Source organism: Pseudophryne corroboree, chromosome 1 (genome assembly GCF_028390025.1).
Source record: "Pseudophryne corroboree isolate aPseCor3 chromosome 1, aPseCor3.hap2, whole genome shotgun sequence".
Lineage (NCBI taxonomy): Eukaryota > Metazoa > Chordata > Amphibia > Anura > Myobatrachidae > Pseudophryne > Pseudophryne corroboree.
The window spans coordinates 562,224,354-562,251,684 of NC_086444.1; the positions used below are offsets into that span (position 1 = coordinate 562,224,354).

The 27,331-nt window shown below is 48.1% G+C and overlaps 1 protein-coding gene across 3 annotated transcripts in view; it reads right to left on the minus strand.

The window, feature by feature from the left end:
* FOCAD (focadhesin) overlaps positions 1 to 27,331 on the minus strand; it is an 872,056-nt gene that overhangs the window by 622,244 nt on the left and 222,481 nt on the right. Inside the window, exon 1 of one of the 3 annotated variants that reach the window (XM_063914162.1) lies at positions 22,049 to 22,246. The exons of the other annotated variants lie outside the window; for them this stretch is intronic. Coding sequence (XP_063770232.1) covers positions 22,049 to 22,105 — 57 coding nt within the window. The 5' untranslated portion in view covers positions 22,106 to 22,246. Of the gene's footprint in view, positions 1 to 22,048; positions 22,247 to 27,331 lie in introns of those variants that run through there. 3 annotated transcript variants of the gene reach the window in all.

Here is a 27,331-nt window from a genome sequence, read left to right on the forward strand (position 1 = left end):
GGTTTGAAATTGAAAGATGTCCACGGGAACCACCGTTAGCACCCGAAACTCCTCTACAGCCTGAGACTCCGTGAGCGCTACACGAGTGGTGACAGGCTTTACGCAATGGGACTGCAGCAGCGACAGTTAACTGACATAAAACAGCAACCAAAACCAGGGCACATGGAGCAACCTGGGAGCACAGAGCTACAGTACCTTTCACGAGAAAGCAACTTGAAGCACTGGCACTCTCCTTCTGAGCCAGACCCCTTTTGTAAGGGAAGACTACACAGGATTGGCTGGACACAGAGTGGGAACTCTCATTGGCAGATCAAGGTCTCCAACATGGCCGCCCCCAGCACAGGGGACATTCTCAGCTGCAGCACACAGCTAGCCCAGCTCCGGCATCTGATTTCCTGAGACTGTGTCACCGCCAGGGGACCCTGCTGCAGCAACTCTCCGCCGCAACGCTCGGCTCTCCAGACCCCGGCCCCTGGCCTCCGGAACGCATGTGCCAGAGGATCCGCAGCAAATAGCTCCCCGCTGCCGCAGCCGCGTCAACCACTGGGACGGTTACCCCCGGGAGACCCCGCCGGAGGTAAGGCTCCGGATACTGACAACAGTGAAATATGGTGGTTGCAGCATCATGCTGTGGTGATATTTTTCAGCAGCAGGGACTTATCCAAAATGACTTGCAGCTGTAATTGCCACAAAAGGTGGCTCTACAAAGTATTGACTTTAGGGGGGTGAATAGTTATGCACGCTGAAGTTTTCTGTTATTTTGTCCTACATGTTGTTTGCTTCACAATAAAAAAAAAATAAGAATTTACTTATCGGTAATTCTATTTCTCTTAGTCCGTAGTGGATGCTGGGGACTCCGTAAGGACCATGGGGAATAGCGGGCTCCGCAGGAGACTGGGCACTCTAAAGAAAGATTTAGTACTATCTGGTGTGCACTGGCTCCTCCCTCTATGCCCCTCCTCCAGACCTCAGTTAAGGAAACTGTGCCCGGAAGAGCTGACATTACAAGGAAAGGATTTTGGAATCCCGGGTAAGACTCATACCAGCCACACCAATCACACCGTATAACACTGTGATAAACTTACCCAGTTAACAGTATGAATAACCAACAGAGCATCAACCAATGGATGCCAACATAACCCTTTATTAAGCAATAACTATATACACGTATTGCAGAAAGTCCGCACTTGGGACGGGCGCCAAGCATCCACTACGGACTACGAGAAATAGAATTACCGGTAAGTAAATTCTTATTTTCTCTAACGTCCTAGTGGATGCTGGGGACTCCGTAAGGACCATGGGGATTATACCAAAGCTCCCAAACGGGCGGGATAGTGCGGATGACTCTGCAGCACCGAATGGGCAAACACCAAGTCCTCCTCAGCCAGGGTATCAAACTTGTAGAACTTTGCAAATGTGTTTGAACCCGACCAAGTAGCAGCTCGGCAAAGCTGTAATGCCGAGACCCCTCGGGCAGCCGCCCAAGAAGAGCCCACCTTCCTTGTGGTATGGGCTTGTACTGATTTTGGATGCGGCAATCCAGCCGCAGAATGAGCCTGCTGAATCGTGTTACAGATCCAGCGAGCAATGGTTTGCTTTGAAGCAGGAGCACCCAGCTTGTTGGATGCATACAGGATAAACAGCGAGTCAGTCTTCCTGACTCCAGCCGTCCTGGCAACATAGATCTTCAAAGCCCTGACTACATCAAGCAACTTGGAATCCTCCAAGTCACGAGTAGCCGCAGGCACCACAATGGGTTGGTTCAAATGAAAAGATGACACCACCTTTGGCAGAAACTGCGGACGAGTTCGCAATTCTGCCCTGTCCATATGGAAAACCAGATAGGGGCTTTTACATGACAAAGCCGCCAATTCTGACACACGCCTAGCTGAAGCTAGGGCCAACAGCATGACCACTTTCCACATGAGACACTTTAGCTCCACCGTCTTAAGTGGCTCAAACCAGTGGGATTTCAGGAAAGCCAAGATCACGTTAAGATCCCAAGTTGCCACTGGTGGCACAAAAGGAGGCTGAATATGCAGCACTCCCTTAACAAACGTCTGAACCTCAGGCAGTGAAGCCAGTTCTTTTTGAAAGAAAATGGATAGGGCCGAAATCTGGACCTTTATGGACCCTAATTTTAGGCCCATAGTCACACCTGACTGTAGGAAGTGCAGGAATCGACCCAGCTGGAATTCCTCTGTAGGGGCCTTCCTGGTCTCACACCAAGCAACATATTTTTGCCATATACGGTGATAATGTTTTGCTGTCACGTCCTTCCTAGCCTTTATCAGCGTAGGAATAACTGCTTCCGGAATGCCCTTTTCTGCTAGGATCCGGTGTTCAACCGCCATGCCGTCAAACGCAGCCGCGGTAAGTCTTGGAACAGACAGGGCCCTTTTTGTAACAGGTCCTGTCTGAGAGGCAGAGGCCATGGGTCCTCTGGGAGCATTTCTTGCAATTCCGGGTACCAAGTCCTTCTTGGCCAATCCGGAACAATGAGTATTGTTCTCATTCCTCTTTTTCTTACAATTCTCAGCACCTTTGGTATGAGAGGAAGAGGAGGAAACAGGTAGACCGACTGGAACACCCACGGTGTTACTAGTGCGTCCACAGCTATCGCCTGATGGTCCCTTGACCTGGCGCAATATCTTTTTAGCTTTTTGTTGAGACGGGACGTCATCATGTCCACCTGTGGCAGTTCCCAGCGATTTGCAATCTGCGTGAAGACTTCTTGATGAAGTCCCCACTCTCCCGGGTGGAGGTCGTGTCTGCTGAGGAAGTCTGCTTCCCAGTTGTCCACTCCCGGAATGAACACTGCTGACAGTGCTAGTACGTGATTCTCCGCCCACCGAAGAATCCTGGTGGCTTCTGCCATTGCCACCCTGCTTCTTGTGCCGCCCTGGCGGTTTACATGGGCCACTGCCGTGATGTTGTCTGACTGAATCAGCACTGGTTGGTTTCGAAGCAGAGGCTCCGCTTGACTCAGGGCATTGTATAAGGCCCTTAGTTCCAGGATATTGATGTGCAGACAAGTCTCTTGACTTGACCACAACCCTTGGAAGTTTCTTCCTTGAGTGACTGCCCCCCACCCTCGGAGGCTTGCATCCGTGGTCACCAGGACCCAGTCCTGTATGCCGAATCTGCGGCCCTCGAGGAGGTGAGCACCTTGTAGCCACCACAGAAGAGACACCCTGGCCCTGGGGGACAGGGTGATCATCCGATGCATCTGAAGATGCGATCCGGACCACTTGTCCAGCAGATCCCACTGAAAGATCCTCGCATGGAACCTGCCGAAGGGAATGGCTTCGTATGACGCCACCATCTTTCCCAGGACTCGCGTGCAGCGATGCACCGACACCTGTTTTGGCTTTAGGAGGTCTCTGACCAGAGTCACGAGCTCCTGAGCCTTCTCCTCCGGGAGAAACACCTTCTTCTGGTCTGTGTCCAGAATCATGCCCAGGAAGGGCAGACGCGTCGCAGGAATCAGCTGCGACTTTGGAATGTTCAGAATCCAGCCGTGCTGACGCAACACTTCCTGAGAGTGTGCTACGCTGATCAGCAACTGCTCCCTGGACCTCGCCTTTCTGAGGAGATCGTCCAAGTATGGGATAATTGTAACCCCTTGCTTCCGAAGGAGCACCATCATTTCCGCCATCACTTTGGTAAAAGCTCTCGGTGCCGTGGACAGGCCAAACGGCAACGTCTGGAATTGGTAATGACAGTCCCGTACCACAAACATGAGGTACTCCTGATGAGGGAGATAAATGGGGACGTGCAAGTAAGCATCCTTGATGTCCAGAGACACCATAAAATCCCCTTCCTCCAGGCTTGCAATGACCGCTCTGAGCGATTCCATTTTGAACTTGAATTTTTTCAGATAAATGTTCAGGGATTTTAAATTTAAAATGGGTCTGACCGAACCGTCCGGTTTCGGTACCACAAACATAGTGGAATAGTAGCCCCTTCCCCTTTGAAGGGGGGGGACCTCTACCACCACCTGCTGGAGAAAAAGTTTGTGAATTGCCTCCAACACTATCTCCCTTTCCATGGGGGAAGTTGGTAAGGTCGATTTTAGGTAACGGTGAGGGGGCATCACCTCGAATTCCAGCCTGTATCCCTGAGACACAATTTGTATAGCCCAAGGATCCACCTGTGAGCGAACCCACTGGTGGCTGAAAAGTCGGAAACGCGCCCCCACTGCTCCTGGCTCCGCCTGTGGAGCCCCAGCGTCATGCGGTGGATTTAGTGGAAGCCGGGGATGACTTTTGTTCCTGGGAACTAACTGCATGGTGCAGCTTTTTTCCTCTACCCCTGCCTCTGGCAAGAAAGGACGCACCTCTGACCTTATTGCTCCTCTGAGAACGAAAGGACTGCATTTGGTAATACGGTGCTTTCTTAGGTTGTGGAGGGACATAAGGCAAGAAATTTGACTTCCCAGCCGTAGCTGTGGAAACTAGGTCCGAGAGACCGTCCCCAAACAATTCCTCACCCTTATAAGGTAAAACCTCCATGTGTTTTTTAGAGTCGGTATCCCCTGTCCATTGCCGAGTCCATAAGACCCTTCTGGCAGAAATGGACATTGCGTTAACTCTAGAGCCCAGCAGGCAAATGTCCCTCTGGGCATCCCGCATATATAGGAACGCGTCCTTGATATGTGCCAGGGCCAGTAGAACAGTGTCCCTGTCCAGGGTATCTAACTCCTCAGACAGAGAATCCGTCCATGCAGCTACCGCACTACACATCCAGGCTGAAGCAATTGCTGGCCTCAGCAGTGTGCCAGAATGTGTATAAACAGACTTCAGGATAGCTTCCTGCTTTCTATCCGCAGGATCCTTTAGGGCGGTCGTATCTGGAGATGGCAGGGCCACCTTCTTGGACAAGCGTGTCAACGCCTTGTCTACCCTAGGGGAGGATTCCGAGCGTAACCTGTCCGTTGGCGGGAAAGGATACGCCATAAGTAATCTCTTGGAAACTATCACCTTCCTATCAGGGGAATCCCACGCTTTTTCACATAATTCATTTAATTCATGTGAAGGGGGAAAAGTCACTTCATGCTTTTTCTCCCCATACATATAAATCCTCTTGTCAGGGACAGGCTTTTCCTCAGAAATGTGTAATACATCCTTCATTGCTACAATCATGTAGCGGATGGCTTTAGTCATTTTAGGCTGCAACTTTGCCTCATCGTCATCGACACTGGAGTCAGATTCCGTGTCGACATCTGTGTCAACTATCTGGGATAGTGTGCGCTTTTGAGACCCTGACGGCCTCTGCGCTGTAGGATCAGGCATGGGTTGAGACCCTGACTGTCCCCCGGTTACAGTTTTATCCAATCTGTTATGCAAGGAGTTTACATTATCATTTAACACCTTCCACATATCCATCCAATCAGGTGTCGGCACCGTCGGCGGCGACACCACACTCAGCTGCACTTGTTCTGCCTCCACGTATCCTTCCTCATCAAACATGTCGACACAGGTTTCGTACCGACACACCGCACACACACAGGGAATGCTCTGACTGAGGACAGGACCCCACAAAGGCTTTTGGGGAGACATAGAGAGAGTATGCCAGCACACACCCCAGCGCTATATAACCCAGGGATTACACTGTACCTTAGTGTTTACCCTGTAGCTGCTGTTAATATATATATATATACTGCGCCTAAATTTATGTGTCCCCCCCCCCTCTCTTTTTTACCCTTTAATTCACCTGTATACTGCAGGGGAGAGCCTGGGGAGCGTCCTTCCAGCGGAGCTGTGAAGAGAAAATGGCGCTGGTGTGCTGAGGAAGAAGGCCCCGCCCCCTCAGCGGAGGGCTTCTGTCCCGCTTTAATGTGTAAAAAATGGCGGGGGCTCGGGCATATATACTGCCTCTTTTTGCCAAAAAGGTACTTAATTGCTGCCCAGGGCGCCCCCCCCTGCGCCCTGCACCCTACAGTGACCGGAGTGTGCGGTGTGCTGTGAGAGCAATGGCGCACAGCTGCAGTGCTGTGCGTTACCTTAAGTGAAGACAGGAGTCTTCAGCCGCCGATTTCGATGTCTTCTTGCTTCTGTTCTTCTGGCTCTGCGAGGGGGACGGCGGCGCGGCTCCGGGAACGGACGATCAAGGTTAGGTACCTGTGTTCGATCCCTCTGGAGCTAATGGTGTCCAGTAGCCTAAGAAGCGCTACCTAGCTGCCGTGAGTAGGTTTGCTTCTCTCCCCTCAGTCCCTCGTAGCAGAGAGTCTGTTGCCAGCAGAAGCTCTCTGAAAATAAAAAACCTAACAAAATACTTTCTTTTCTAGCAAGCTCAGGAGAGCCCACTAGGAGCACCCAGCTCGGCCGGGCACAGATTCTAACTGAGGTCTGGAGGAGGGGCATAGAGGGAGGAGCCAGTGCACACCAGATAGTACTAAATCTTTCTTTAGAGTGCCCAGTCTCCTGCGGAGCCCGCTATTCCCCATGGTCCTTACGGAGTCCCCAGCATCCACTAGGACGTTAGAGAAATATATATATCTTCAAAGTTGTAGGCATGTTCTGCGAATGAAAAGATGCAGACCTTCAAATAATCCATTTTCTCTAACGTCCTAGTGGATGCTGGGGACTCAGTAAGGACCATGGGGAATAGACGGGCTCCGCAGGAGACATGGGCACTTTAAGAAAGAATTTGGATTCTGGTGTGCTCTGGCTCCTCCCTCTATGTCAGTTCTCCAGACCTCAGTTTGAATCTGTGCCCGGACGAGCTGGGTGCTGTTCAGTGAGCTCTCCAGAGCTTGCTGTAAGAAAGTATTTTGTTAGGTTTTTTTATTTTCAGGGAGCTCTGCTGGCAACAGACTCCCTGCATCGTGGGACTGAGGGGAGAGAAGCAGCCCTACTCTCTGAAGATAGGTCCTGCTTCTTAGGCTACTGGACACCATTAGCTCCAGAGGGATCGTACACAGGATCTCACCCTCGTCGTCCGATACCAGAGCCGCGCCGCCGCCCCCCTCGCAGAGCCGGAAGACAGAAGCCGGGTGAGCATAAGAAGCAAGAAGACTTCGAAATCGGCGGCAGAAGACTCCAGTCTTCACTGAGGTAGCGCACAGCACTGCAGCTGTGCGCCATTGCTCCCACACACACCTCACATACTCCGGTCACTGTAAGGGTGCAGTGCGCAGGGGGGGGCGCCCTGGGCAGCAATTGGGACCTCTTTGGCAAAAGTTTAGCATATATACAGTTGGGCACTGTATATATGTATGAGACCCCGCCAAATAAATGTATATTTAAGCGGGACAGAAGCCCGCCGTCGAGGGGGCGGGGCTTCTTCCTCAGCACTCACCAGCGCCATGTTTTTTCTCCACAGCACAGCTGAGAGGAAGCTCCCCAGCCTCTCCCCTGCAGATACACGGTAGAAGAGGGTAAAAAGAGAGGGGGGCACATAATTAGGCGCAAAAATCAATATAAACAGCAGCTACTGGGTTAACATTAAGTTACTGTGTTATTCCTGGGTTAATAGCGCTGGGGTGTGTGCTGGCATACTCTCTCTCTGTCTCTCCCAAGGGCCTTGTGGGGAAATTGTCTACAGATGAGCATTCCCCGAGTGTGTTGTGAGTCGGTACGTGTGTCGACATGTCTGAGGTAAAAGGCTCCCCTAAGGAGGAGATGGAGCAAATGTGTGTGTGAGGGGTGTCTCCATCGACAACGCCGACACCTGTTTGGATATGTGTAATTAAGTGCTAAGGTGAATTTATTGCACAAAAGATTAGAGAACAGACAAGGAATCTACCCATAGGGGGTCATTCCGAGTTGTTCGCTCGCAAACTGTTTTTAGCAGCTTTACACACGCTAAGCCGCCGCCTACTGGGAGTGAATCTTAGCATCTTAAAATTGCGAACGAAAGATTCTCAAAATTGCGATTACACACCTCTTAGCAGTTTCTGAGTAGCTTCAACCTTACTCGGCATCTGCGATCAGTTCAGTGCTTGTCGTTCCTGGTTTGACGTCATAAACACACCCAGCGTTCGCCCAGACACTCCTCCGTTTCTCCAGCCACTCCCGCGTTTTTCCCAGAAACTGTAGCGTTTTTCCGCACACACCCATAAAACGGCCAGTTTCCGCCCAGTAACACCCACTTCCTGTCAATCACACTACGATCACCAGAACGAAGAAAAAGCCGTGAGTAAAATTACTAACTGCATAGCAAATTTACTTTGCGCAGTCGCACTGCGGACATTGCGCATGCGCACTAAGCGGAAAATCGCTGCGATGCGAAAAAAATTACCGAGAGAACAACTCGGAATGACCCCCATAGAAAAGAATTCAAAAAAAATAGTAAAAGTACACAAAACATAGTGTATTCCAATTTGATTGATTGATGGATCTTTATTACTTCTTGGTCTCACTCGCATAATACGAATGTTTAATTCACATGTAGAAATCCGTAAAACGTGATGAATCAACTTCATAGGTATGCACAAAGTATATAATCCAATTGGCACTTAGAAAAGAGAAATAAAAAATAGTGCAATCCTGTCTGTGTATATTTAAAAGGATAATTTAATAAACACCACTCACAAACACAGACTTGATAATAACATCAAACAAGGAAGAAATTGCATGGACATCAGGGCAAAAGGAAAGCAGCCCCCAGCAGCATGGGATTATAGTCACCGCAAGTCCCGGTTCACTCGAGGCGTCCCCACGCTGTCAGGTCTGTTCTCCAAGTTTCCAGTCAGTCCAGCACTTGGAGAACGGACCTGACAGCGTGGAGACGCCTCGAGTGAACCGGGACTTGCGGTGACTATAATCCCATGCTGCTGGTGGCTGCTTTCCTTTTGCCCTGATGTCCATGCAATTTCTTCCTTGTTTGATGTTATTATCAAGTCTGTGTTTGTGAGTGGTTTTTATTAAATTATCCTTTTAAATATACACAGACAGGATTGCACTATTTTTTATTTCTCTTTTCTAAGTGCCAATTGGATTATATGTTTGTGCATACTTATGAAGTTGATTCATCACGTTTTACGGATTTCTACATGTGAATTAAGCATTCGTATCATGTGAGTGAGACCAAGAAGTAATAAAGATCCATCAATCAATCAAATTGGAATACACTATGTTTTGTGTTCTTTTACTATTTTTTTAGAATTCTTTTCTGTGGAAGGTGAACTTTGATTCACCTATTTCTCCGATTGGGAGAATATATTGTGTAAGCAATTTTGTGTGTCTTTAGAAGTGACAAGTTGCGCCATGTCTTCCTCACGTTTTCTTTTGGTGTATATTCTTGAGGTGAAACCACGGTGAAGGTTTCTTTGTGTGGGACGAGAGGCTGACACTTGATAAAAGCGCAAGAAAGATCTCTTTTCTTTTTCTGCAAGGAATCTACCCATGTCTGTCCCTATGTCGCAGAGACCTTCAGAGTCTCTCAGTGCTCACTATCCAAAATAATAGACACTGATATCGACACAGGGTCTGACTCCAGTGTCGACTACGATAATGCAAAGTTACAGCCAAAAGGGCAGGAATGTATTCAATATATGATTATTGTAATAAAAGATGATTTGCATATCACTGATGACTCATCTGTCCCTGACACAAGGGTACACATGTTTAAGGGGAAGAAAGCTGAGGTAAATTTCCCTCCTCTCATGATGAAAAAGAGCGGTAATCTCCAGATAAGAGACTGCAGTTTCCCACAAAGAACTCTCAGGGAGTATCCTTTCCCTACTAGGGCCAGGATACGATGGGAATCTTCCCCTAGGGTGTCACGTTTGCCCAAAAGGTAGCCCTGACTTAACAGCTATCCTCAGGGATCCTGCAGATAGCGTGCACATTCTGGTACACTACTCAGACCGGCGATTGTGTCGGCATGGGTTTAAAGGGCTGTAGCAGCGTGGACAGGTACCTTATCAGCAGAGATTGAGACCCTAGTATGTATATATATATATATATATATATATATATATATATAGATATATATATATATATAGATATATAGATATATATATATATATATATATATATATAGATAGATAGATATATAGATAGATATATATAGATAGATATATATTAAAGATGCTGTCTTAAGATATATATATATATATATATATATATATTAAACATGCCCAAAGAGACATTAGTCTACTGGGTTCTAGAGTCAACGCTATGTCGATTTCTGCTTTACGTGTCCTGTAGAATATGCAATGGACAGGTGATGCCGACTTAAGAGGCATATGGAAGGCTGAGGATTGTGTGGAGAAGGGATCTCGGACCTGGTCTCCACAGCTATAGCTGGTAATTCTGATCTTTTGCCTTATATTCCAGCACAGCCTAGGAAAGCACGACATTATCAAATGCAGCCTTTCGAACACAAAGAAACAAGAAAGTCCGAGGTGCGTCCTTTCTTGCCAGAGGCAGGGGCAGAGGAAATAAGCTGCACAACACAGCTAGTTCCCAGGAACAGAAGTCCTCCCCGGCCTCTACAAAATCCACAGCATGTCGCTGGGGCTCCACAGGCGGAGCTAGGCCCGGCGGGGGAACGTCTTCGTAATTTCAGCCACAAGTGGGTTCACTCCCTGTTGGATCCCTGGACAATAGATATTGTGTCTCAGGGATACAAGCTGGACTTTGAGGAGATGCCCCCTCACCGACGGCCCTGCCGGCTTCCCCCCACGAGAGGGAAATAGTGTTAACTGCAATTCACAAATTGTATCTTCAACAGGTGGTGGTCAAGGTTCCCCTCCTTCAACAATGGGGGGGGGGTTATTATTCGACCATGTTGTAGTCCCGAAACCGGACGGTTCGGTCAGACCCATATTGAATTTAAAATCCCTGAACATATACCTGAAAAGGTTCAAGTTCAAGATGGAATCGCTAAGAGCGGTCATCGCAAGCCTGAAAGTGGGAGATTTTATGGTGTCTCTGGAGATAAAGGATGCATACCTTCATGTCCCCATTTATCCACCTCATCAGGCGTACCTCAGATTTGCGGTACACGATTGTCATTACCAATTTCAGACGTTGCCGTTTGGTCTCTCCATGGCATTGAGAATATTCACCAAGGTAATGGCGGAAATGATGGTGCTCCTGCGGAAGCAAGGTGTCACAATTATCCCGTACTTGGACGATCTCCTCATAAAAGCGAGATCAAGAGAGCAGTTGCTGAACAGCGTATCACTTTCTCTGGAAGTGTAACGGCAACACGGCTGGATTCTATATATTCCAAAGTCGCAGTTGGTTCCTACGGCTCATCTGCCTTTCCTAAGCATGATCCTAGACACAGACCAGAAAAGGGTTTATCTCCCGATAGAGAGAGCTCAGGAGCTCATGACACTGGTCAGGAATCTATTAAAACCAAAACAGGTGTCAGTGCATCACTGCACTCGAGTCCTGGGAAGGATGGTGGCATCATACGAGGCCATTCCCTTTGGCAGGTTCCATGCGAGGACCTTCCAATGGGACTTACTGGACAAGTGGTCCGGATCACATCTTCAGATGCATCGGTTAATCACCCTGTCCCCCAGGGCCAGGGTGTCACTCCTGTGGTGGCTGCAGAGTTCTCACCTTCTAGAGGGACGCAGATTCGGAATTCAGGACTGGGTCCTGGTGACCACGGACGCTAGCCTCCGAGGGTGGGGAGCAGTCACACAAGGAAGAAATTTCCAAGGTCTGTGGTCAAGTCAAGAGACTTGCCTTCACATCAACATCCTGGAACTAAGGGCCGTATACAACGCCCTACGTCAAGCGGAGCACTTGCTTCGTGAACAACCGGTTCTGATGCAGTCAGACATCACCGCAGTGGCTCAGGTGAACCGCCAAGGCGGCACAAGGAGCAGAGTGGCGAGGGCAGAAGCCACCAGAATTCTTCGCGGGGCGGAGAATCACGTAAGCGCTCTGTCAGCAGTGTTCATCCCGGGAGTGGACAACTGGGAAGCAGACTTCCTCAGCAGACACGACCTCCACCCGGGAGAGTGGGGACTTCATCAGGAAGTCTTCACACAGATCACATATCGGTGGAAACTGCCACAGGTGGACATGATGGCATCCCGCCTCAACAAATAACTACAGAGGTATTGCGCCAGGTCAAGAGACTCTCAAGCAATAGCAGTAGACGCCCTGGTGACACCGTGGGTGTTCCAGTCGGTCTATGTATTTCCTCCTCTTCCTCTCATTCCCAAGGTGCTGAGGATAATAAGAAAAGGAGGAGTGAGAACAATCCTCTTTGTTCCAGATTGGCCACGAAGGACCTGGTATCCAGATCTGCAAGAAATGCTCACAGAGGACCCGTGGCCTCTTCCTCTAAGACAGGACCTGTTGCAACAGGGGCCCTGTCTGTTCCAAGTCTTACCGCGGCTGCGTTTGACGGCATGGCGGTTGAACGCCGGATCCTAGCAGAAAAGGGCATTCCGGACGAGGTCATTCCTACGCTGATAAAGGCTAGGAAGGACGTGACAGCTAAACTTTATCACCGTATATGGCGAAAATATGTTTCTTGGTGTGAGGCCAGGAATGCTCCTACAAAGGAATTCCAGCTGGGCCGTTTCCTTGACTTCCTACAGTCAGGAGTGAATTTGGGCCTAAAATTGGGCTCCATTAAGGTCCAGATTTCGGCCCTATCCATTTTCTTGCAAAAAGAGTTGGCTTCTCTACCAGAAGTTCAGACGTTTGTAAAGGGAGTGCTGCATATTCAGCCTCCTTTTGTCCCTCCAGTGGCACCTTGGGATCTTAACGTGGTGTTAAATTTCCTGAAATCACACTGGTTTGAACCACTTAAAACGGTGGAGTTAAAATATCACACGTGGAAGGTGGTCATGCTATTAGCCTTGGCTTCGGCTAGGCGTGTGTCAGAATTAGCGGCTTTGTCACATAAAAGCCCCTCTCTGGTTTTCCATATGGATAGAGCGGAATTGCGGACCCGTCCACAATTTCTGCCAAAAGTGGTGTCATCTTTTCATATGAACCAACCTATTGTGGTGCCTGTGGCTACTCGTGACTTGGAGGATTCCGAGTTACTGGATGTGGTCAGGGCTTTGAAGGTTTATGTAGCCAGAACGGCTAGAGTCAGGAAAACGGAGTCGCTGTTTATCCTGTATGCATCCAACAAGCTAGGTGCTTCTGCTTCAAAGCAAACTATTGCTCGCTGGATCTGTAACACGATTCAGCAGGCTCATTCTGCGGCTGGATTGCCGCTGCCAAAATCAGTTAAGGCCCATTCCACTAGGAAGGTGGGCTCTTCTTGGGCGGCTGCCCGAGGGGTCTCGGCATTACAACTATGCCGAGCTGCTACTTGGTCAGGTTCAAACACTTTTGCAAAGTTCTACAAGTTTGATACCCTGGCTGATGAGGACCTATTGTTTGCTCAATTGGTGCTGCAGAGTCATCCGCACTCTCCCGCCCGTTTTGGGAGCTTTGGTATAATCCCCATGGCCCTTACGGAGTCCCCAGCATCCACTAGGACGTTAGAGAAAATAAGATTTTACTTACCGGTAAATCTATTTCTCGTAGTCCGTAGTTGATGCTGGGCGCCCGTCCCAAGTGCGGACTTCTTCTGCAATACTTGTATATAGTTATTGCTGCAATAAGGGCTATGTTATTGTTGCATCAGGGTTGAACTGATGCTCTGTTGTTGTTCATACTGTTGACTGGGTAGGTTTATCACAAGTTATACGGTGTGATTGGTGTGGCTGGTATGAGTCTTGCCCTGGATTTCCAAAATCCTTTCCTTGTACTGTCAGCTCTTCCGGGCACAGTTTCTCTAACTGAGGTCTGGAGGAGGGACATAGAGGGAGGAGCCAGAGCACACCAGAATCTAAATTCTTTCTTAAAGTGCCCATGTCTCCTGCGGAGCCTGTCTATTCCCCATGGTCCTTACGGAGTCCCCAGCATCCACTACGGACTACGAGAAATAGATTTACCGGTAAGTAAAATCTTATTTTAATTAAAGTTTGTAAGTCAACAAAACATGAGAAATGCAAAGGGGCGTGAATACTTTAGCAAGGCACTGGTTACAATTTACAGGTAAGTATTAGGGAGTAAGTTTCCCCGGAAATTCACAATATGCCGCGTTTCCCCGATAATAAGACCTACCCTTACTTTTGCAGAACGGTCCAAAATAAGCCCTACCCTGAAAATAAGACCTAGCTAAATCCCCATTTTGTCCGGTCCCTGCGCTACACTACAATGCCCCCAGCTCGCCCCCCCCCCCCCCACGTGAAATGGATGCCGCTGTTAAAGATTTAACAGTGGCATCCAATCACAGCTGCAGCGTCTCACTCTCTCACAGTGAGCACGCACCCTCCCCTCATTTTCTGTGAATGACTCTGGCGTGCGTGCCAGCGCCATTTACAGCAGCGCCGCGGAGGAGAGTACAGAAAAAGAGGAAAGTGAAGACTAAAAAACCCAGTAAGTATTGAGGGGCATGATGGGGATAAAAGCAGGACTTGCTGTCAATGTTAATTAAAATAAGACCTGCCCCGAAAATGAGCCCTATGGTGTTTTTTGGACCAAAAAAATAAATAAGACAGTGTCTTATTATCGGGGAAACACAGTAGTTCAAATTACAATTAGCACAGACATTAATTACACATTTGCTCCTCAGTGGTTTTTATTTAGCTGGAACGCTTCTGGGCAACCTTTTCTCTACTGTAAAGCTTTGAAGTAGTTATCACAATTTACATTAACACTTTAGGCATGTAATACACATTACTACAAAACATTACAGGATGTATTATCCACCGCTAATAATCTTATCAAACTAATAAAAGCAACAAATGTAATAACATAGGGGGTCATTCAGATCTGATCGCACGCTAGCTTTTTTTGCTGCGGTGCGATCAGGTCTGAACTGCAAATGCATATGCACTGCAATGCGCAGGCGCGTCGGCCGCCGGGAATTGCTGGAAAGCGACGGAATCTACGAAGAAAGCGATCGCACCGGCGATCGTAAGAAGATTGACAGAAAGAGGCTGTTTGTGGGTGTCAACTGACCGTTTCTTGGGAGTGTCCGGAAAAACGCAGGCGTGCCCAGACGTTTGGAGGGAGGGTTCTTGACGTCAGCTCCTGACCGGATCATCGCAGCGACTGAGTAAGTCCTGAGCTGTGCAGAGACTGCACAAACTTTTGATTGTGCAGCTCTCTGCACAAGCAATCGCACCCTGCACAGCGTTTACCCCCTCCCACTGTAGGTGGCGTCTACCTGATCGCAGCAGTGCAAAAATCACCTGCTAGCGATCAGGTCTGAATTAGGCCCATAGACATTGCATTACTAGTGGGGCCCCATGTACTACTTTACGTCCATTAAATAGTTCATGTTGGAGAACTCAGTAGTAGTAGCTATAGCTCCTTATTCAGTGATCCCAGTTTTGAAAGTTCACAGTCTTATATAAAATATGTAGGTCTTGCAGGACTAGACTGACTGAAATACAAAGAGCAAAGGCCTAGTTTTCTTACATTGAAATATATCACTGTCTTCAGCTCACCATCAGACAGCCTTGCTACCCTGTAACTGCCTCCGTATAACTTCTGTCCTTAGCAGACAGTTTCCCTGTATAGCTGTGTAACAGTGACGTCTATAAATTGCAGGTCTCTAGAGAGCCAAGTACTGTGTCACTATGCTCCCTGCAATGCTGATGCTCCTTTAACTGTAGATAGTCAATTAGTGGTGTCCTTGGATAAAAGGAGATGCTGATTAGAACTGCATTTATAAAGTACATATGCAGCTTTATGTCCCAAAACTATGCTTACCTGTAGCATTCAAGCTAAGGGGTTGGGACTGGGAGACCGGCGTACCGACCCCAGAATCCTGGCAGCAGAATGCCGGCAGGGGGGGGGGGAGTTCTTGCGACGGCATCCCAAGCTAAGATACCATGTAAGCAGCTAAACTGTGTCCCTGAGGAAGCGTGTGATGTGTGGCTAGTGCAGCAGTGTTACCGACCTGTGTTACCAGTGTTAGATTGGCCTTGATAAAGCTAAATATTTATCTTATAACATTTACTATATGTGGGTAAGAGACTCAGTACGCAATTGGCGTATGGGGTACCGTAAGGTACGCACTTAGTGTAGCAGACACTTAGCCGTGGTTGAGACGCACATGCGGCACGCTCGCTCACAGCTTAACGCTTGGTGTCGAGCACGCTATAGGCGGCCGACTACCGTAATGCTACGCTACCAGCGTAGCGGACGCTCGTGACGAGGGGAACACGAGCGGCGCAGACGCTCACGGGATGACACTCAGTAAACCTTGTATGCAACTCAATGAAAGGCTGAGCCTATACTGTAAACCTTGGTTTTGTAATGTGAGCACAATGCAATGCTAATTAACCTCTATTGTATGAAAGCCTCTTGAGCGATTGAGACGCTCTGAATACTCTCAGCAATGTAATAAACACACAATACCTTGCTAAGGTTCCAAAACCTTTACTAACAATATCTAGCTATGTAAAAAGGGAAAAACAGTTAACAATTCATACACTACAAACTAACATCAATATCTAAGCAGAATAACTACACAAATATACAATAGCGTCACAATCTTATACAATAACAGAGAGAGGGGGAGATAGTATGGCAAATACAAACAGAGAATAAGTTGGTTACAGAGAGTACTTACACACTGGGGAATGATTCGCTGCGCAGCCCTGGTTACCAGCTCCTGGTTAGTCAATGATGAAAACCGTTGTGGGGAGTAGACTGAGCTGGTCCAGTCTGGCTGTTCCCTATATACACTGCATACAGTACACTACAAAGGGCCCTACACTCATTGTTCATTGGACACAGGAATCTGTCTTCATATTACAACAAAAGGTCATAGGTTTGTTTGAACAGGTGGGCTGTGACTATTCTAGACTGCTCAGGTGGGAGGGAATCTCAGGATTTCCAACACATGGACAATGAACCGCAAATATAGTAAATGTCCAGAAACTACTAATAGACATAACTATACGCAGGAGCGATTAATCTTTACCTAACCAGCACCGGATTGTTTCTAATAAAATGTTCTTTAGTTAGGTACCAAACACCACTGCTCAAATCCTATCTGACCCTTCGTATCATGCAAAGAGGAATTCCTCTGTCCAGGGACAAGTCACAATAAACAAACTTTCAGTTATTATTAAGGGGAACATTATCTATAAAACATACTATTTGGATTTACTATGTAACGATTGAGTCACCCGCTAGACGCACACAAACTCTACCGTAAATGCACATACCATGCGCTCGAGCGCATGGCCGAGGAGGCGCCGTCACGCAACTGCGAATATGCGCACGCACGGGAGAGAATGTGTACGTGCAGCGGCACGCGCATGGGGTGGATATATGGCAACGTGTAGCATGATATTTTTCCGACTTTGACAGCCTCAATTAACCACTGTGAGCTAACCTCTGTCTGGAGCAAGACACTGTCTGCTCCTCCCACCGTCTGTTACTCCAAAGCAGGGCCACCTCCAGGGCTGTCCTTCAAACAGGAGGGCTGCGTGGCCTAGTTCCCAGCCACATAGTCAGTAGAGCCTGGCAGCCAGCACCATCGGGAGGAGTGGGGTATTACCGATCAGGGACGGATACAGAGGGGGGCGAGGGGGGCATTCGCCCCCCCCCTAGCACACTCCTTCCGACGGGACAAACTGTCTCTGAAGTCCTGCTCCCTCCTCCCTTCCTAGCTCAGCTGGCTGTCAGCTTTTCTCAGTGGTGCTGAGCCGAGCTCCCAGACGCAGCATCTCACAGCAGGTGCCCCTTCCGCCCTATTCACCCCTTTGACCTACACTGCACTTAATCAACATAGTTTGTTGATTAAGACTGCTTTCACCTTTCATCACCTCCACGGACTTACTCCGTGGAGGTGATATAGCTGTGGGGGTTGCAGAGAAAAGTTAAAAGTAAAACCTGGCACTGAAAATCTGATACACTGAACATTTTCAGCTTTTACAGGTAAAAGCAAAGTACGTTTACTGTTTTTTGGGGGGTTTTTTACAAAAGAGGTTTGAAGATTCCTTTTTTTTTTTTGGGTGAAATGGTATATCGCAAAATAATACCATGCCTAAAACAGAGGCGTCATTAGGGTTGGTGTCACCCGGTGGGGAGACTCATGGTGTCACCCCCCCCATAAAGCTCCTCCTGTATCACACCCCACCACACCGAATCCATAGTAATGTTTGACTAAATATAATTGCTTCTGATCATTATTTAAAAAAATATTAGGGTGATTCTCCAGAAAGTGAACATAAAGGGGGTAATTCCAAGTTGATCGCAGCAGGAAATTTTTTAGCAGTTAGGCAAAACCATGTGCAGTGCAGGGGGGGCAGATATAACATTTGCAGAGAGAGTTAGATTTGGGTGGGTTATGTTGTTTCTGTGCAGGATAAATACTGGCTGCTTTATTTTTACACCGCAATTTAGATTGCAGATTGAACTCACCACACCAAAATCTAACTCTCTCTGCACATGTTATATCTGCCCCCCCTGCAGTGCACATGGTTTTGCCCAACTGCTAAAAAATTTCCTGCTGCGATCAACTTGGAATTACCCCCAAAGTCCCATGCATCACACGCTTTAAAACATTTTTTCCTTTTAAACTGGTCTGTTAAGAAATTTTTGTTATATGAAAACTTAATTGCTTAGTAGCAGTGCCTTACCCTATTACTTTAGAGTTAGACCCACTAAAATCTTGGTATTTTGGAGAAGCATGTTGTTTGAATTTGTGTAGCTGTCCCGTGAAGTGTACCCACTCCACGCTGCCACGATTCACCAGCAGCATTCTGCAGACATGGAGGTGGTCAATAAGGTGAGAGCTGGGGGGAAATAATGAAGCACACTGTGAGGATAGATGGGGAGCAGTCAGGATTCCGGCTGTCTGTATCCCGGCAGTCAGAATACCGACGCCGGAATACTGACCATATTCTGAATGCCAACACCGGCATCCAGAATGGGTATAACATCCCGGCACCACTGGGTTGAAAGGGCTCACTGGGACATCAAGGGAAAGTATTAGTGGGGGAGACAGGCAGGAAAAAAGCCAAGGGCTTTTAACATGAGAGCTGAGAGAAGAGAGAGAGGGAGAAGGAAGAGAGAGAGAGGGGGTAGAGAGAAAGTAGAGAGGGAGGGAGAAGTCCCATGGGCCCAGCACTGGTGGTAGCAATTGCGCCCAGTCGCTGCGCTTGAACGTCCCTCGAGCTGGCCCTGCATCAGAGGCCTGGCAAGTCAAGTAGTATCAGAGAGGAGTGCAGGGGAGGGGCCCCCATCCTATACTCCGGTCACAGACTGCCTCCTCCTACTTTGTTACAGCCTGCGGCCGGCTGCAGCCTACTGCGACCTCCTTCACCGCTGCTTTTTAAATAAAAAAAATGCCAGAAACAACAGGGGGGCCATGTGCCCTCCCCATCCCTGGATCCGCTAGTGCAAACATACATAGATTTTATAGGGAAACACTGACAAAGATTGTACAGGTCCCAGGGGCACACTGACACACCCACACAGGGACCAGAAGCACACTGACACAAACACATTGTACAGGGGCGTACAGGTGGGGCTGGCAGCCATGCAAAGGCACATACTGTACCTTTCAAGTTCCCACCTCTGTCATAGGGCAGCTCCAGCTCCCCCTTGTCACCAGATGCTGTACCGAGTCCCTGTTGCTTCGAACGATATATAAAGCCATTCTGGGGTTCACGAGTGTGCAGTGGCGCAAGACTGGGTCACTGGATTGGCGATTCTTTTATTATGTGACACTTTAGCCACCGCGCCCAAAGCGTGGCGAGCGGACTCGCTGATGGTATACCTGCCATAATGCAATAGGCAAGGAGTGCATGCAATGTCTTATCACATCTCCTCCCAGAGGCCACGTGGGGAATGTGACTGTCTGCAGTGTGTGGCCCCCGGACATCAATTCTCTTCCCGCAATTACCTGAAACTGCTGCATACTCACATTGGAGGGATGATAGATTGCCCATTAGTGCCTGGAGGGCAGCTCTGTTAGTCCTAGTGGTCTGGTGATCCGCAGGGTGGGTGGGGTCACCAGCTCCAGGGGTCTCTACAGGTGTCCTTCAAGTGTAACCACGGGCTGGCCCCCAATCAGGCATGGGTATCAGGTGAAATCCACAGTAATCCACTCCAAGCAGCCCCTGAGCAGCAGGGAGTGGGCAATCATTCTCTACCACCTCCATCCAGGTGCCCGGGCTGCAGAGCATGTGTGCCCAGTTATCAAAGGTCAGGCAGTGCCTGGGCAGCGGTTGCAGCGACTCTTGCCGGGCTCATGCTCACTCCCTGTGCAGCAACTCTGCCGCCATCCTGCACTGAGCCACCCCCGCACTGCTGCGGCGAGCGGGTGGTGGAAGTGAGTAGCGGGGGGGCGTGCAGGGAGGTGGAAATGAGCGTGCAGCGAGGGCGGAGTGAGGTCTGTGCAGTGGCCGGACGCACTTTATGGTTGGTGCTGGTAGGGTGTCTGCGTAGCGGGAGGGCTGGGAGCCGGGGGAGGACACACAGCCGCTTATGAAGGAGCAGTCCAGGGCCGGCGGGCGCGGCGCTGCAGAGAGCGAGTCACTCACTCTCTGCAGCAGCGCCTTCTGCATTCCCCGCTTATGTGTCGGACCGACACAGCAGCGGGGATGCGGGCATAACAAGTGTCTGTGCCTGCAGTGGGGTACGGTGTGAGTGTGGCTCTTTTTGGTGTCACCCCTTGGAGGTGACATCCGGGTGCGGGCCGCACCCCACGCACCCCCCTTGTGACGCCTCTGGCCTAAAATAATGACTATCCAGTATGGAATGTAAGGGGAATAAAGGGGGTATGCAGGCATTAACTTTCTCTGCAGCAATACTTGGGTGTCTTGAGAATGCGTTGCTGACTGAGAAAAAATTATATAAAGAGGCTGTGATTTATATAGTAACCTGTGCAAGGTTGGGGTTATCAAGCAGAATATTATACAGGTTGAGTATCCCTTATCCAAAATGCTTGGGACCAGAGGTATTTTGGATATCGGGTTTTTCCGTATTTTGGAATAATTGCATACCATAATGAGATATCATGGCAATGGGACCTAAATCTAAGCACAGAATGCATTTATGTTACATATACACCTTATACACACAGCCTGAAGGTCATTTTAGCCAATATTTTTTATAACTTTGTGCATTAAACAAAGTGTGTCTACATTCACACAATTCATTTATGTTTCATATACACCTTATATACACAGTCTGAAGGTCATTTAATACAATATTTTTAATAACTGTGTGTATTAAACAAAGTTTGTGTACATTGAGCCATCAGAAAACAAAGGTTTCACTATCTCACTCTCGCTCAAAAAAGTCCGTATTTTGGAATATTCCGTATTTCGGATATTTGGATATGGGATACTCAACCTGTATTAAATATAACGTACTGTGCAAGCCAGGGACTTTGTTTATTGAACAGGAGACATTACAATTCAATGTTTATAGGTCATTGTATTGGGTATTGTCAATTCTTGTCACTTAACACACTTCTGGATATGTGTTTACCTTCATTATACGCAGGACTACACCCACACTTTTATTTACTTACTCTGAATAGCAAGAGGCTGTTCAATTACAAAAACAATTTTAATGTTTAAATACTCTGTCCTCATCACTTTAAATTAATAATATCAGTAAAAGATATATGCCGATATCCTATTAGTTGCTGTGCGTTACCGCAGCTAAAGAATTCCAACAGGGCTACCCTATTAGCCCTGTAAGTCAGCACTTATCGGGAATTCTGTGAGGCACGCGAAGTAGAATCGCCGATAACCAGCCCCCCGGATATCCGTTATCGGACCCGAACACATGGGTCCGCAATATTATCATGGATCCCATGTGTTATCGGTCGATAACGGGTGAGTTACCACACAATAAAAACGGGCTGTAATAGGATAGCCCGATATATGTGTATAATGCCCAAATGAACCCTTCGCCTCATATATTGTGTAAATCTGGCTCTGGTATATAATGTATTTGTGTGATGGAGGATTTGGGACTGGAGAGGGGAGGAGTCAGACAGGAGAGGGGAGGGGTCAATATTAAACAGTAAACCGGCCCCTTCCCCCCCTCCTAAAAGAAAAGTCTAGATCCGCCCCTGTTACCGATTGGCTGCTACATTGATGATCTCCGGTCACCGGGAATAGAAGCTGGCTCTCCATAAGCTGTACAGCACTCCTGTCACAGACCAGCAGCTGTCTCTGCTCCAAGTTGCTGCTCTGTGTCCTAAGATGGCTGCTGCCCAACTGCCAACTGTCCCTGAAGACAGCTGTAACTGGCACAGCACAAGCTGTCTCTCTCTCTCTCTGGGATCAATACGCCTGTTGCTTACTGATCAGTGTCCCTGTGTCAGACATAGCACTCAGGGCAGAGTTAACCCTATCCCTGCTGTAAATTTAATAGTGTCCAGCCAGGGATGCATTCAGCAGGGGAAGGTGCACAAAAGTCACACTACAGTACATGGCAGCACCGATGGGGTGCCACATATATATTAATTAAAGTAAGAGGACAGGGGTCCGTACAGTGATATATTAGGGGGAACTCCACAGCTCTCTTCTCACTATGGGGGAGATGTACTAAGCCTTGAAAAGTGATAATTTCACTGTGAAAGTACCAGCCAACCAGCAACTATCATTTTTCAAACACAGCCTGTAACATGGCAGTTAGGATCTGATTGGCTGGTACTTTATTAAAGTGGATTTACCACTTTTCAATGCTTAGTACATCCCACCCAGTATGTGGTATTATAATTGTATTGGGGAGATGGGACCGCACAGTGATATAGGAGGGGGAATATCACAGCTCACGAACTCTTTTTTTCTTGCCGCCCACACAAGACTTAGGGGTCTATTTACTAAGCGTTGGGTGGAGATGAAGCGGACAGAGATAAATGGCCAGCTAATCAGCTCCTAACTGCCATGTCACAGGCTGGGTTTGAAAAACGACAGTTCGAAGCAGATTGTCTACTTTATCTCCATCCAAGGCTTAGTAAATACGTAGACCCCATAGACCTTGATTATTCAGCCCAGTTGGGATTATGAGTTGGACATGCCTGCCTTAGCCCTTTTGAAAATCTGTACCAAGACTTCAAGACTGTAACAGCTGTCAGAGATGGTACATGTAAGAGCTGTCCATGAAGGATGACTAAACATTAAATGAAATATAATAATTCTATTTTCTTTTTCATTACATTGCGACTGTCTATTTCTTTTTGTAGAAGTATGAAGATGTGTTACAGACAGAAATTCCCATTTAAAAAATAAATATAATTACAATCTGTGAGATACTTAAAAGGGATATGGGGTGAATACACTTTCAAGGTGTGGCTTATAAATGTGGTCATAGTGGACAAAACAGGGCTCCTGATAAGCATGATTCATAAAAACATAGCATACTACTGTACTAGGGTGTATAATAACACCTAGTTCTATAGTAGCAGCAATTAAGAGACAACAGAGGTTGTAGGTAGAACTTGAATATGCATTATCTAATAAACACGCTTTAATTGAAGGCACATCAGAGTCTACATTCAGTGATTACCACCTGTGCTCGTGTTTAAAGCCATAACAACCACATGGGTGAAATGCTGTAAATCAATTACAACAGTGTCAGGATCCTGGTGCCGGCATTGTGAGGTCAAAATACTCACTGTGAGTATAGTGAGTGTCGACTTCCGCACCCCAACTTGGTCAGATCATTTTATAATGGGATTTGTTTTGCAAACCACGAATGCTACAATATGACAGGATCACTGCCAAACTAATTGATCAGCAAACTTACAGATGTGTCCACTTACATCTAGCCTCCTGGTACGTTTAACAGCCCTTCTAATCAGGCCGTGCCGTGGCGTAACTTGGTAGTGCAGACCGTCTTTTCATGCAACTTTTTCCATTAAAATGCATCTTTTTCACATTGCTATGCAAATAGGACGCACAAACAGCTAATACTAATTAAAACGATATATGGCATGCCTTCATTCTGTTTGCGACCATGCCTGTAGCTGCATATGAAATGCTATGCTACAGAGTTTTCCTAGTAAACACTAACGTACCATTTGTATCCAGATACAGCTGCTAGTACACAGCCAGAATATAGGCATGCCGCATATCATTTTGATTAGCAGAGTCTGCTTATGTGTCCAATTTACATAGTGATCCGCATAAGATGCATTTTCAGCACAAAAAGCGCCCCAACGCAAACGGAGTTGCAAGGGACCTGTCGGCTCACTAATGTCAGGCATCCCCAGCTACATATTGTATTGAAGCGAGATGTATGAGGACACATCTGAAAATGGCCAAATTGGACAAAATCCTGCTGCTCAACACAGACTGATTCATATCCTGGACCCTACCACTTCACTCAGGCCAGCAGACTGCCTCGAACCTGGCCAGTGCTACATTCCTAAGCTACTACACCAGACATTTACCCTGTTGACATTCAATCATAAGTTTAGAGTAAATGTATCACACACCACACTCACTGCCTCTTCTTTACCACTGTGGAAGAGTAGGAGAAGAGGCATATCCAACTGCAGCCACAGTTTTGGAAAAAAACACTGATGCAGGGTTTTTCCTTCAGCCGCAAAGTTTTTTCTATTTCATTTACAGGGAGATAATCAGTCGTGGCCGTTTCAGTAGAAATTACTGCATTTTTCACGCAGCCCTAGAGCAAATACCAAAATGGGAAAAAATAGGAATTTAATACCTACTGGTAATTCCTTTTCTCCTAGTCTGTAGTGTATACTGGGGTCTTGTACTTTAGTACCATGAGGTATAGATTGGGTCAACTGGAGCCTGGCACTTTAAAACTTTTAGTGTGTGTATGTGTGTGCTGGCTCCTCCCCTCTATGCCCCTCCTACCAGACGCAGTCTAGGAAAACTGTGCCCGAGGAGACGGGACATAATATGAGAGAAGAACAACACAACAGCGGTGAGGCAATAAGCCAACACACAACCAAAAACGAAAGGAGGGTGCTAACCAGAACAAAGGATAGCAACCCCAACCTAACCTGGATAGCACGGCTATCCCAACCACATAATGGGACCGCAACATCGGTCCAACCAAACACTTACACAGGTAAGCAGGAACGAAGCACTGAGGCGGGCTCCCAGTATCCACTACGTACTAGGAGAAAAGGAATTACCGGTAAATATTCAATTCCTATTTTCTCCTACGTCCTAGTGGATACCGGGGTCTTGTACTTTAGTACCATGGGGAAATCCCAAAGCTTCCAAACTGGTGGGAGAGTGCTGAGACGCCTGTCCAAACTGAAGGTCCTCCTTGACCAAGGTATCGAACCGATAGAATTTCACAAAAGTGTTCGAACCAGACCAAGTAGCAGCTCGGCACAACTGTAGGGTCGACACCCCGGGCAGCCGCACAGGAGAACCCCACCGACCTTGTCGAGTGGGCCTGAATAGACGTCGGCAAGGGCAGAGCCGACAATGTATAGGCCTGTTGAATGGTCACCCTGAGCCAATGAGCAATAGATTGCTTAAAAGAAGGCCGACCAGGAGGTCGTGTCTGCTGAGGAACTCCGCTTCCCAGTTGTCCACGCCTGGAAAGAATATGGCGGAAATGGCCATTGCGTTGGCCTCCACCCAGGAGAGGATTCTTGACACCTTTCGCATCGCCGCTCTGCTTCTTGTTCCCCCTTGTCGGTTTATGTACGCCACTGCCATGGCGTTGCCTGACTGAACCTGGAACGCCCGATCCATCAGGAGATAAGCCCGCAGAAGGGCATTGTAAATTGCCCTGAGTTGCCCTGAGTTCCAGGATGTTTAATCGGCAGAGCCAATTCCCGTCTCGATCACATCCCCTGGAACTGGACCCCTTGGAAGCTGGCATCCGTTGTCAGTAGAATTCACGAGTGGATATTGAAACTCCTGCCTCTACCAGGTGAGGCACTTGTAGCCACCATAATAGAGAAATCCAGGCTTTCGGAGATAAGGTCACTTCCCGATGCATGTGAAGGTGAGGACCCAACCATTTGTCCAGTAGATCCAGTTGAAATGGCCAGGCATGGAATTTGCCATATTGGATTGCCTCGTAAGCAGCCACCATCTTGCCCAGTAATCGGATGCAAAGATGTATGGACACCTTGCGAGGACTGAGGACCGAGCGGACCATAGCCTGGATAGCCAAAGCCTTGTCCATCGGAAGAAACACCTTTTGAGACACTGTATCCAGTATCATTCCCAGGAACTGAAGATGCTGGGTCGGTTCCAGGTGAGATTTCTGGAAATTTAGGATTCACCCATGATCCGTGAGTAGGCGAGTAGTCAGATCGATGCTGTGTAGCAGACGTTCCCTGGACACAGCATTTATTAGGCGATCATCCAAGTAGGGAACTATGTTCACTCCCATGATGCGCAGTTGCAGCATCATCTCCGCCATGACCTTGGTGAAGACCCTTGGAGCTGTGGATAATCCGAAGGGTAAAGCCTGAAACTGGAAATGGTCATCCAATATGGCGAACCTGAGGTAAGCCTGATGAGGAGGCCACATGGGAATGTGAAGGTAAGCATCCTTGACATCCAGAGACACCAGGAACTCCCCCTCCTCCAGAACAATTTGAACACCCGCAGATACGGGTTGAGAGACTTCAGGTTCAAGATGGGGAGCACCGAACAGTCTGGTTTGGGAACGACAAAAAGACTGGCATAAAAACCCCTGTTGCGTAACGGAGGAGGCACAGGAACTACCACCCCGTCTGCAAAAGCTTTTGAATAGCCTCTTGCAAGGTAACCTTTGCAGCGGGTAAAGCTGGTAAGCCCGACTTGAAAAACCTGTGAGGAGGTAGCGTTTGGAATTCCAGCCGTTATCCGTGGGAAATGAAGTCCCTCACCCAAAGATCCCGGCAGGACTCCGCCCACACGTCGGCGAAGTGTTGAAGGCGAGCACCTACCTGAAAGTCGCCTTGTCGCTGAGGCCAACCATCATGCGAAGGGTTTAGCCACAGGGGATCCGGTGATCTGGTCCACGGAGACAGCAGGTGCAGGTTTACGGAACTTACCATGAGATCCTCTGGAGGTGGTGGAGACCCCGGTCCCTGCCTCTGAACCTTGCCACACGAAAGGACTGCAAGGAGGGTCCGGTGTAAGAACATCTAGCAGGTGGCGCAGCCGACGGCAGATAGGTAGACTTACCCGCCGTTGCTTGGGAGATCCACTTATTCAATTCGTCTCCAAACAAGGCATCACCTGTAAAGGGAAGATTTTCTACACCCTTTTTGTAATCCGCGGCCGCCGCCCATTGACATAACCACAGAGCTCTGCGCGCTGAGACCACCATAGCAGTAGTGCGGCCATTAATCTCACACAACTCCTTTATAGCCTCGCTCATAAAATTTGCAGCATCCTGTATATGTTGCAGCAGGGTAACATCCT